Genomic DNA, 12751 nt, shown 5'->3' with positions numbered 1-12751 from the left:
ATAGTAGACTACATAAGGGACCTACTATAAAGAATCATGATGACCTCTTTAATATTTGTGTGAGAGAGAAATTGTTCCACGGAAAACATTCACCAATATTTTAAAATGGCAAGGAAATGCTTTATCTCGATAAACGTCACGAATATGAATCATTTTCCATTGTTCATCATTTGACCAGAGATGGCAGACGAGCTCAACTCAGCGAGCACCTCACAAGCCTCCCGTTCATCTCCACAATCGATTCCGTATAGTGGTTCCGTTCCAGACTCCACTCCAGGTTTTTAAGCAACCTCCTTTAGATCAATGAATTCGCATAACCAACTCCGTACTCACACTGAACCAGTGGACAGCTCCCGTGCCGACTGAATCCCGCACTACCGTCTGCAAGCCTGCACAGCATTTCCCCCTGCCTTACGCTTGGAGCTTTTGCAAAGATGGAAAACCAGCGTGTTTGTAGTTTGTAGTTGATTCCCATCTTGGAAACTACCGGGCTGTTTACCTTTTCTCCTGTAAACTTCGGCTGTTTTGGTGATCCTATTCCATTCTCTCGGAGCTCATGAATTGAATTTTACGGAGTGAGAGTCGGGGTTTCTATGATTTTGGGACAGGCGCTCTATCGCTGAAGCTAAACCATGGAGAGGGCCGTTGGATGTACTGGTCTGAAAAGACTTTTATCAGTTACGATCTGGTTTTTCTTTATCGGTGGCAGCAGCAGAACATTCGGTAAGTCTCTACGAATACATCACTTTTTGTAAATTTGTTGTGTGTTTGACAAATATGGTCCATGGAACCGATGCCACCATAGAGTGCAGGTTTTAGACTATGAAGTGATGTTTGAAAGTGGAGTTGGTAGATTCTTAACATCAGTAACATCAGGTTACCCATTTAGTTCTCACTTTTAGTGGATGGGGTTGTTAGAATTCAGAATGTAAGCTATTGTCGGGGTCACCCTCATGCTCAACCACTGGTCACCGTTCTCTGCAGACTCTGAATGACTCAGGGGTTCACTAAAGCTGGTAACCCATTCTATCAATTTGGTGTAGGCTACTGGCTTCTTTAATTTGATTATATTCCCCATATTGCTTACGCTGACGAATGGTGAGGTAGATGTCGACACTGTGGTTGATTGTATGTTCTGTTGCCTCGGCATTTCTGTTGCGTTTAGGCTACAGTAGCCCGCTTCGAGTCTTTACGTTTTAGTTGACGGCTCAGAGGCAATTAGGCTACTGTATAATAGCTAGTGGTCACTTGCAGTTTTGTCACAACCTATGTTTTGTTTCTGTCAGTGCACATTTTCATTAATTCCATCATACAGTTGTGGTGAATTGAAAGAATCGGTTTATAGCTTTATGGTAACCTGTTCAAATTAAATTTGTTCTTAGACTTGTCTGATGTTATGGTGTATTATAGGCTACATCAAACACAACCTCTCATTACTCATGTATTGTAGGTGCCGACGTTGAATGCCCTATGCGTCCAACACTGATCCATTCAAATTTTCCTTCTGCGCTACTCTGGTTTCGTGAAAAGTGTTTGTACCATAACATTTTGCCGACCTCCTTCGCTGTCACACAGAAGAGGATGTTTCGTTTAGCCTGTCTAAATCTCGCTTTGCAGTAAGTTTGGCGTTGGATAGCCGATTTTGGGGAAAATGATGGGGATTTTATTTTACAATTTTAACAGGTGCGCTTGTTTATGGAAACGTATGGAAGTATGGATAGGCTTGGCTACATCAGTTGTGAAGCACCAACGTTATTATGTCAGTTTAGACGCATTCTAATAAGGCCATTTCCCAGAATTGCCGCATTCATTTCATAAAGCATAGAATATTAAATATGCCACACGAACAGACATTTTTCGAATATTTTCAAAACACCTGATACAGACATATGTAGGGTAAGTAAGTCTGGGGAATAGGGCAGTTAGGCTACCTTTTGAGGTGTAACTGAACGCTGCGCCTTCCCTAGGTATGACGCCCGAGAGCGGCATGGCGTTCCACATTCAAATGACAGTGTTCGTGGTTTCACACTCTGTGGTCAGTCAACGGCCTTTTACATTGTAACTGTAAGTTTCCGATCATTGCAATAATAACCTATACATGTGTTTCATGGGCAACTCAACAACAGCTTCAATTTGAATTCCAGGACCTGCCTGGTACTATGTGTTTGCACAATGTATTTCGACCAAAGTGCCACAAGAGGTGCACTCTACCACCACGTTTACTCGGCGGGAAGCTCCAACAGACCCATCCTCATTACTGAAGGAGAAAAATCTGTCATGTTGGTGACTCGATGACGTTTCTATTTCCAGAAAGATGTATTTTCTTCTATTGTAGCCTACAAAACAAGCGATTGACACCTGCTAAAACAAAATAACTTGCGTTGATTTAAACACATCTCTGTGTGGGGACAACATAGTTTGTGTTGTTTCCCCTTTTTATTTGTTGCACAATGTGTGTTGAAAATAACACAACTTTCGTTGTTTTTTAACACAGCTCCCACAGCTGTTGTACACAGCTGTTGTGTACAGCATTATTTAGAGGCACTGTAAACATGAAATGAAATAGGTTATGAAATAGCTTATTCATGGTTATAGAGTCAATAGGCTACCAAACTTACATGTGTGTAACATTTGGAGATGCCATTGTTTCATTTTCAACATTGTAGTATGGCTTTCCATTTTGGATGTCATTTGAATAGGCCTACTGAAGTCATTTTTCTTGGTGAAATGATTTCAACATAGTGTCAACAGGATTTCAACAGCAGTGTTATATAGTTGGTTGACAGTTCTGATCACCACAGAAATATGTAATCAGTAGCCTAAGCACTGTAATGGACGTGGGTACACTCTTAAAACTAATGTGTTGAAAACAACACAACTTACGTTGTTTTTAACACATCCCTGTGTCCAGATAGGGACAACACAGTTTGTATGGTTTCCAACACATCCATTTCAAGAGTGTGTGTTCATTCTCTCTCTGTAAAGATCAACTTACTTGAAGTATCACCTCAGAGTGTCACCTTTGCCATCACTCAGATCCCACCCACAACTGCCTCTCTCAGACAGTTGACTCAGGAACACATTTGACTGGAATCTGGCACGTGCCAGATTGGGACCATATCCCATCCAGAATGTTCTCCTCTTCCTGCAGTTCATTTACCCTTCTGGATTGTTGCCAGGGCAACAATGCATGAGAGTGTAACAGAGTTAATTGTAGACCCGAAGCTTATTTTTTGATGATATACTCGTGTTGCTTTGTCACCCATATCCACCCCTGCGGATCCTAAAAATACTCAGCACATATGAAACAGCAAACTGCAGAGAAAATAGTGTGCCATCAAGATACGTCTCGATGGGATAATCTCTTCTTTGATCATTCATTCCGCTAGCTCACCCCATTTATTTAATCTGGCTGTACCCCAGAGACCGTAGGCACATTTCTTGTTGTACTCTTGTTCTCAGTGTTGTACTGAGTCAGTCAATTTAAAATGTCACTGTATTATTCATTCATTCAGAGCATACTGTACCTGACTTTACCTCTTCAACGAGGTCACCTACAGGGTCGAGTTCAACTAGTTTCTGAAAATTGCTTTGTTCTGACATTGGCTGTAGGGTTTCAGTCGAGGTCTCTCTTAGGTTATCACCTGAAGTGTCCCAGATTCGTTTTGTTGATTGTTGATTTTGATGGAGTGATGATTTCATTGTGTCTGTTGAATTGTTGGCCAGTCATTAATTATCTCCACAGAAAACAATACAACTTTGACTAAACTGCCTAAATGTTTCCTATGATACAATGCATGGTATGTTTGCAATACAGAAAAAGGGCATGCACTGTGTTTCTGAGATTATTTTCCTTTGGGTTTGTTGTACTACAGCAGAAATCACAGCATCCATAGCATTAAGAAGATGATTATTCATGTACAGTAAGCTATGCTTAGAGCAATGAACTTATGGTATAAAGATAAGGAATTAACAGATTTACGCATTCCTGAAATCCTATCTCTTTCTCTCTCTCTCTCTTTCACTCTCTCTCTCTCTCTCTCCTTGCTGTTGGTCCACCTTTCCCTGCATGTGTGTCATTGTCTTTTATCTTAGCTTACTCATTGCTGTTTGTGACATGGAAATGACTGAAGTATTTTGAAGCTACATTTTTTAAATACCCTGTCTTTATTAGCAGGTTTCATAAAGCTAATTTGGGAAATAATAATATTTAGACCCAATTCATCAACTGAGGCCTGTTGATGTTTATGCACTGCCTCCCCTCAAGACTTGGCGTTTTGTCAAAACAGTTCACAGTCTTCACAAATTAATGCATTCCGTTTGAAGTGGTGTGGATTTTTTCCTCACTGATGAACACACGGTGCAGAGACTAGCAGTGTGAGAGAGGCCACCGTGAATACAAAGTGGCAGGCAGAGAGCCTCGCCGAGTGGCACCAGGTAGCTTTCACCTCCGTGCCCGCAACACGGTTACACGGCGGTCAACACACTCTTCTTAATTACTGAGCGAGCCTGCCACTTGCGCCGGAGTGTGTTATCTTAATTTAGGACAGATTTACAAGTCGGGGTGCCCACCCCTCTGTTCTAATTTTATCTGAGGTAAATGGATTTGTTTAGAGTCTGCACCCCATGCTCTCTGGGGTTGGATCGTCGCCATCTTTGCATTGTTGTGTAGGCTAGCTTATGTAGTGCTAGTGCCCTTCAGTGTAATTACTGAAACATTGTGTGTTCGTCGTCTTAAAGTTACAGTGCCAGCCTGTGGTGACAAGGCCGGTTTGTATTGAGACTGTTGAGTACATCTGTCATTGCAATATGTTCAACACCCAATGTTTCCATCCCAGTACCCAACAGACACTTTGCCATATTGGCAGTAGCATCTTGTCTCAAAAACTGGAACTCCAGCAGAAGTAATTGGACCGTTGTGGGGTTGTTTACACAATGAGAAGCATAACAGATCTGATTTTGCCCAGAGTCATTTGATCATTTATACATCCATCAGACTTTTAAACTGATAGAGATTCTCACAAATGACTTCTTCTCCATACACTAGCAATCCACTCAACTCAGGCCTTTCATACAACTTAAGCCTTTAAAAGCACACTTAATGCTTGTGTCACGCTAATACTCAATTGAGCCTTTTTTTTTCCTGCTGATTGGCTTACATCCCTCTTCTTTCTGACTGAGTCTCTAAAAGCATGGACATCTTGAATCTCTTTTTTCCAGCAGTCTCAATGTAGGGGCTTCATCCCTGGAGAGAATGACAGAGAATTTATTTTTCCCTCCCTGTAACTCCCTGCTGCTGGCACTGTGGCTCTCCTGCTGTTTCCAGGTTCAGGTGCATTGTGGGATTGGTCATGGCGAGGGTCTTGAGATGGTGTGATTCATTTGAAATGGTGCCTCTCTCTTCATCCTCCTCTTTTTTCCATGGCCTGTAACCAAACAGGGCCAGCCAGAGACAGATGGGCTTTTGGCAGGGTCTGCTCAAAGACTTCAACCCTGTAGGGAGCTGGTGGAGGTCTGCTCTGGTAGAGCTATCTCCCTGGCTTCAATGGCATCAGTCAGTCATCATCATCATCTTCAATGGCATCAGTCATTGTGTGGAACAAGATATATTATGCTTAATCGTAGACTTTTCGTAATAGGTCATACATTCCACAAACAACGTGAGTTCAATATAAGGTGCAAAATGTGTGATCAGTAACCAGTACACTCGGAGCTGTGCCACATAGCGTACATTTACACTTCCTTGCTGTACTTCTGAATCCTTAAGGGAAAGATGTTATTGGCTTGTAGTAGAGTTGTGTCTGTGTGTGTGTGTGTACGAATGCAGTGCACGCTTGTATGTTCATCGTGGGGGTTTTCCATTAGCACAGAGATTTATCTAATGGTATAAAAGTTTGATGCGATTAGTTGGTCACTGACTCGTCATTACAGCCATATTGTCGCTATGTTACCGGCAACATGTCCTCCAAACACTTTTGACGTGATTCAGCTGTGCTCTCATTCTGCATGACCTTAAAAGAAAAGAAAAAAAGAAATTTGCTTGTCATCACTTAGTGTGGCTTTTCGACTTGACTGACTCTCAACAAGATTAAAATAAAAGAGGAAATCAGTGATTAGTGCTCGCCTGCCTGTCTGCGCCTAAAGCCTGTGCTGGTCCAGGCCTGGCCAGTGATCTGTGAACTGATTTGTCATTTACGGAGGGCGGTCATTCACTGCTTTAGTGTATGTCGTGAGAGCACACTGACGGACGGTCATCGCTTGGTCTTACAAAAGCATTGAGCAGCCACTGTCACATTAAGAACTGACCGGCACATCACCATACTGCTAGAACCTACAGTGGCTGGATAAGCTATGACGTGTGTGTGTGTGTGTGTGTGTGTGTGTGTGAGTATGAGTATGAGTGTGTGTGTGTGTGTGTGTGTGTGTGTGTGTGTGTGTGTGAAGTGAAGTCATGCTTGTACCGGAGGCGTAGCCCATTTATTTGCTGCAAACATTGTTTGACGTTTGCTTCACCAGGCTCCAGGGTGCTAATAAACATCTGAGTGGCACATCATGAGGCACATTGGCGCTGACATGACCATAGGGTGTGCCATTTTTCTCCTTATTAGCTCAAATTAGAGGAAGGCTCCGCACAGGCTGAGGAGAGAGGGCGCTAATTGAAGATGACACGAGGAGGTTTGCGCTTTTGTGGAGTGGAGTGTACTGAACGGCAGTGAGGGGCTACAAAGCAAAGAGACCAAAGAGAGCTAGTGCTAGTGCTAGTTAGGATGTTTTCTCTCGCAGTCTGTCGTGTTTTAAAGTAATGGTGTGCTCAGATTAGTGTGATTATGTTTGTGTGTGTGTGTGTGTGTGTGTGTGTGTGTGTGTGCATGTGTTAAGAGGAGGTATACTTGTTCTAGTGTACTGGCAATTGAGAAATAGCCGGAGAACAATTTTTTCTTCAATTAGAGTCCATTAGTAATCCTGGAGAATGTACCTCAACAGCGGTAGAAATTTGTATCAAATGCCTCTACCTGTTACTCCTTGAGGTGGATTGCTTTTGAAAGCACTCGAGGATTCACAGGATATGACTTCAGACAGGCACTTCTTTTTCAGAGAAAAAGAGGCCTTGGTCGGGCTACGGTTTCCAGACACACTGTAGCCCGTGGCCACACGTGCTTCCTCCCGCATCTGCAAAATGGAGAGACGTCCTGACAGTGGCATCGTCTTGGCTGTCGTCTCAGTTGCCGTCTCGGCAGCTCACAGTTCCGCTCACGAGTCATTCGGGATGAGTCCCACTTCCTGCCCTTTTTATTTTTTTTTTTTTCAGATTCGCTGAGACACTTCACATATGAGGCACGACAGCAGCCCTGAGATTCTGTTTCCGTCTTTCCTTTCTTTTCTTTTTTTTATTTTAAATCTCTGAACTTGGCAGGAGAAATCGTTTCCCGTCACATCCCAGACCCTTGTCGGGGTTAGAGGCAATGAGGGTTTTGCTTTGCGTGAGGTTTGGAGATCCACGCTGACAGTCGTTCCGCCAGAGGAATGTTCCTCAGCGCCACTGGTTTGAACTCTCAGCCTGTGTTCCTCTTAGGCTTCGTGCGGTGGGTTTGACAGCATGTACAGTTGCAGCCACAGTTTACATGCACATATGCTGTTGTTAAACATCTGGAAGAAACAAACTGTGTAGATCTGTCTGTATTTGTTCGACATGACAGGTTTATAAAGACATGGCTCTATAAAACAGATTGTGTGTTATGTTCCCCCATAGTACAATGTTTAGATATGATTGTCTGTCATGATTTGGTTAAGCAGCTCAGTTTTTTGTAATGAAATGGTTGCAGTGCTATATCGAGGGGTTCACGTGTTCGTGTGTGGGAGATTGCTGTGAGAAATGTTCTGTCCTACAGCTTTGCTTTTGAGTGTCTGATGGTGTGCCGCAAACTTGTCAAACAATCTTTCTTGTGTGACACAGATTTCAAATCTGCTCGGGAAGCAAGCACATGTTTTGATTTTATTTTCCACTATCTTTGTGTGGTGCTTATCAGAGGGATGCATGCACACACACACACACACACACACACACACACACACACACACACACAAAAGACTGTTTTTTTCTTGAGATACTTGACCTATCAGATACAACAGAAGGTGTTTTGTGTGAGAACTGTTATGATTCATCCTGATAGCTTTTTCTATTTGGCATTGAAGGGTGATATTCACTGTTGCTTTATTCAGTTTTTATCTCCAGGGTGTTTGATCGGTGGTGCATGTTCCTGTTTAAAATGGATGCCATCAGGGTGCATTTGTTAGAATGCCTCAACAATGTCACAAAATATACCCACATGCTTAACAACGCTTTATGATATTGTGATATCAATAGCCATGCACTATCAGCCAGTAACCTCCATAGCTGCTGTTCCTACTGTAGGAACGTTCCTTGCAGTGCATGCGCTGGTCCCTTGATCACCAATCAGCAGCAGATGTGTGGGAGGTCTGACACAGCACAGGGTGCCCCAGTTCTGCAATATGACTAATTAAAGGTAGAATACCATGATACCATAGCCAATGAAATTCACCCTTATCCGGATTTGCAGTGACATTTTCCCACCTGATATTTTTCCTAGCAGCTTTAGCAGCCCTCAGAAGCACTGGGATTAAACGTAGCACATGTTTAACGGCCTGAATAGAGCAGAGGTACTCTCAGGAGCCAGGGCTGTGATTACCAACGGGCAACGTGTTAAAAAAAGGTCAGGAAAGTAGAGAGAAAGACAAGAAGAAAAGGGAGAGAAAAAAATCATGATCTGCCATCTCTCCCATGTGCGAATAAAAAAGAGAGGTGAGGGGAAGATTAGCCTCCATTGAGAAGACTGTCACGTCACGAGCGGCAGATATCTAATCTGATGTTAAAAATGGAGTTGGGGGGTTGTGTGTGTGTGTGTGTGTATGTTTGTGTGTGTGTGTCGGGGGGGGGGGGGGGTTGGGGTTATGTCTGCTGACTACACCTCAGTCGAGACGGTGTCAGTCCAGCAAGCGTTACTAGCGGTAACCGCCACCACTGCTGCTGAATAGGGTGGCAGTGTGATTGCCTGTCCCGGCCCTGGCAACGGCTCATTGATGATGTACAGCCTCGGGCGGGTGAGATTATGCTCTCATTGATTTCAGCGAGGAGGTGGCGGGGAGACCTGATGGCTTCTTGGCCGCGCAGACGGCCCCACCGACGAGCTGCGGTGATTGGGGAGGGATAAGTGGGGAATGAGGGAGGGAGAGAAGATGGAGGGATGGAGGGATGGAGGGAGCTGGAGAGATGTGATGATGGCAGCATAGAGTGGGGATTTTAAACATGCCACACACAGCTAGCTGTAAGATTGGATGATGGTGGTGACTGGAAGAGGGAGAAAGAGAGAGGGATAAAGAGAGGAGAAAGAGACAGAGAGAGAGAGAAAATGGAAGAAGTGAGGAGAAGGAGAAAAGTAAAAGAGCCTGTATGGCTTTGAGAGATAGAGGGTAGAGTGGCAATGAAATATCAGAGAGAGTGCTATTGAGAGAGTGAGAAGACAGAGGAGGAGCAGAAAGATGAGGAGGAGGAGGAGTGGGGAGAGGAAGGGTAGGAGAGTGGGAGTTGAGAGGTAGAAATAAGATGATGAGATGGAAGTGTGAAAGTGAAGGAAGGAGAGGAGGATAAGGCAGCGGAGGTGAGCTAGGAGGAAGAAAAAAAAAAAAGAGGCAAGGGAGCAGCGTGGAGCAGGGGCATGGGGAGGGCTCTCAATTATCATGCTCTGCTCATGCGGAGCCTCCTTCTCACCACTGTCTTCATCAGGAAATTGGCTCGGAGCGCCCAGGCAGTGTGTGAGCTCGGAGCGCCCAGGCAGTGTGTGAACGGCGTCAGGCACAAAATGGGGCCCGGGGGGTGGAAATCCCTACCTGGGAAACAAACTCCTCTTTTCTCCTCTCCTCAGCTCAACAGTAAACAAGAACAGGTTGTAAACGTCAGCCAGAGATGCTGTCTGACCATCAGTCTCTGCTCTCCTCAAGGCTACTGGAGTGGAGGAGGAGCAGAAGGAGGATGAAAGAGAGAGAGAGGGAGGAAGGGAGGGAGAGAGAGATCCAGAGGGAGAAAGAGAGAGAATCTTTTTTTCCCCTGGATACATCTGTTGAAGCTCTTTTTTACTCTTTTTGTAGAGAGATTGGGTGGCATTGATGTGAGAGATTTTCTATATTTATTTTCCCCCAGACCTCATCCATCCACGAAATCACAACAGCTGCCACAAGAGAAGATTGAAACAAACATATGGTTCCCCCAGAGCCATCACCTTACGAGTGGTGTTATCTCTCCACTGTGTGTATGTTTGTGTGCATTGCACCCGACTCTCTCTTTGCCTGGTTTTAACAAACACACGCACACACACACACACACACACACACAAACACACACACAAACATAATGCGTACAGACACACACCCTCATCACCGCAACAATATCTTCCATTTTTGCGTGAACTTAACAAAAGACACTGAACACATGAATAATACATAGATCACAGTTCTTGTGCATCAGATGTCAAGACGGACTTCACAGACTTGCTTGCATTATTTTCATGTCACTCAACGCCAGTAAAGCCACCCTCTCTCTCTCTCTCTCTCTCTCTCTTTCTCTCTCTCCCCCCTCTCTCTCAGCATGTCAGACCTGACCTGACACAGCCCAGCCCACAGTCACCTCTCTTTCATTGTGACTCATTTACCCAGAGTATATATGTGAACACAGACCTTCTATTTTCCTGGGCACCTAAGAGCTAGTCGTCTAATGGCAGACACACCGAAAAGGACCAGGTGCTTAGATAGGCTGACTGACACACAGACGCTGAAACACACACTTCAGCAGATAGGCATTTGCCAAGGGTGTCAGGAAGAGTGTTGAGTGAGAGAGCTGTTTGTCAGATGATGTTGCTCAGCCTCCATCGTATGAGATTGTTATGCTCAGGACATTGCAGTATACTGCAGTTCAACATGCACTAATATGAGTCATAGATACAACAGTAGAAGGTCTAGGTTTAAGAGGACCAAGGAGAAAGATTTTCACTGTAGGTTATACCGGGCGATTGTTTTGATGGCTTCCGTTTGTGTACTTTGGCCTTGTTCACATTCCCTCATGTTTAAAAATAGCCGTCCTTGTGGCTGTATCCTGTACCCTATGCACCTACTGTGACATTTGAGGGTTTTACTTTACTTGGGAACATTTCCTGTCCAGTTTTTTGATAATGTTTATGTCTATTTATGGTACGCAGATGCTTTTGTCCAAAGTGTGATAATGTGATTATTCCTCATATTTTTAGTCTGTGTTTTGGGGGTATGGGCCTCCTTAAAAACACATGGTTGTTGTTTCATTCGACACATGGAATTTCCTGGACTTTCAAACCCCTGTTCTGAAAGTGACATGAAACGTTATTTAGATGTCAGAAAATGGCGTTATTTAGATGTCAGCAGGCAACATGGCCCTTTGTGCCTCAGCAAGGAATGCACAGAGGAGTGGAGTACAAAGGAGGTGAAGAGGCTGAGGGGAAACAAGGGATGAGAGGAGGTAAAAAATGAGTGTGTGTGTGTGTGTGTGTGTGTGTGTGTGTGTGTGTGGTGGTGTCTTGAGGGTGAGGAGGGCAGGGAATAAGAGACAGACTCCACACATGTGACCCGGGAGAAATAAAAAGCAAGCTGATGACACGAGACGGTGAAAAGAGCCGTGTGTTCAAAGGGTCAGCCCTCATTTCCATCACAATCACCACTCACCACTCCATCTGTCAGGCCTGGAACACATCAGCCCAGTGTGTGCGTGTGTGTGCGTGTGTGGGTGTGTGTGTGTGTGCTCTCTGAGATGGTAGTGCATATGGTCATTTTAAGGAGTGCATGTACACTGATTGCATGTGTGTTGTGTGTGTGTGTGTGTGTGTGTGTGTGTGTGTGTGTGTGTGTGTGCATGTGTGTGTGTATGTGTTCCCTGAGACTAAGACAGTATTGCATGTGGTCATTTATGAGTGTGGTCATTTATAAGGAGTAGATGGGGATGGAGAGGACTGAGTGTGTGGATGTCTGTGTGTATGTCGAGAGAGAGAGAGAGAGAGAGAAAGTGTGTGTTTTTGTGTTTCTTACACCATCAGCTCATGTGATCATTTCTAGAGTGGTGGGTGTGAGGTTTGCCGCGTCTCGTCTGCGTCTGTGTGTGTTTATCTGCAGGATGGACCGGCTCTGCTTCAGCCTCCTTTGCTCCGTGATGGAGTGTCGGACCTGAGTGCTCCTTCATCAGCACTAGCCTATAGCAGCCTAGCGCTCGGCGGAATGCTAATTCGTGCGTGCCCATGATTAACGGCCTGTCGGTCGCGCAAGGTTCATCTCACTGCGGCGGGAACTTCATGCTGTCAAATTTAGTCATGCACCGCTGGCAGAGAAATAGCAGCCGCTGTTGTGCAGTGTGTGTGTGTGTGTGTGTGTGTGTGTGTGTGTGTGTGATAAGAGAGAGTGTGTGTGATAGTGTATGTGAGTGTTTGTGTGTGCGTCCCCCCTGATTCCCATAATATCAACTGCCCAATCACTAAACCAGCCAGAATGCTTCCCTGGATTCAACCCAGGGTACATATTTTATTAAATGCGTAGTTGAGTTGTTGTTTTTCCCCCTGCCTCTCAGTCTTGCGCTATTCCAGAGATGGGTTTGGCACAGCAGAATCCTGGCTAGTCATACCGCTGTTTAGTCCCTTGCAGTGTCCTCAGCGTAGGAAAGAGA

At 44.6% G+C, this 12751-nt stretch overlaps 1 protein-coding gene across 1 annotated transcript in view; it reads left to right on the top strand.

Moving 5' to 3' along the window:
- Positions 1–338: 338 nt before the first annotated feature.
- dcc (DCC netrin 1 receptor) overlaps positions 339–12751 on the top strand; it is a 216218-nt gene continuing 203805 nt past the window's right edge. Inside the window, 1 exon segment of the mRNA XM_048259294.1 lies at positions 339–723. Coding sequence (XP_048115251.1) covers positions 633–723 — 91 coding nt within the window. The 5' untranslated portion in view covers positions 339–632.

The sequence above is a fragment of the Alosa alosa genome, chromosome 12, assembly GCF_017589495.1.
Source record: "Alosa alosa isolate M-15738 ecotype Scorff River chromosome 12, AALO_Geno_1.1, whole genome shotgun sequence".
NCBI classification, from domain to species: Eukaryota; Metazoa; Chordata; class Actinopteri; order Clupeiformes; family Clupeidae; genus Alosa; species Alosa alosa.
Note: the sequence above shows the minus strand (reverse complement) of the source record. Positions and strands in the feature narration are given on the sequence as shown.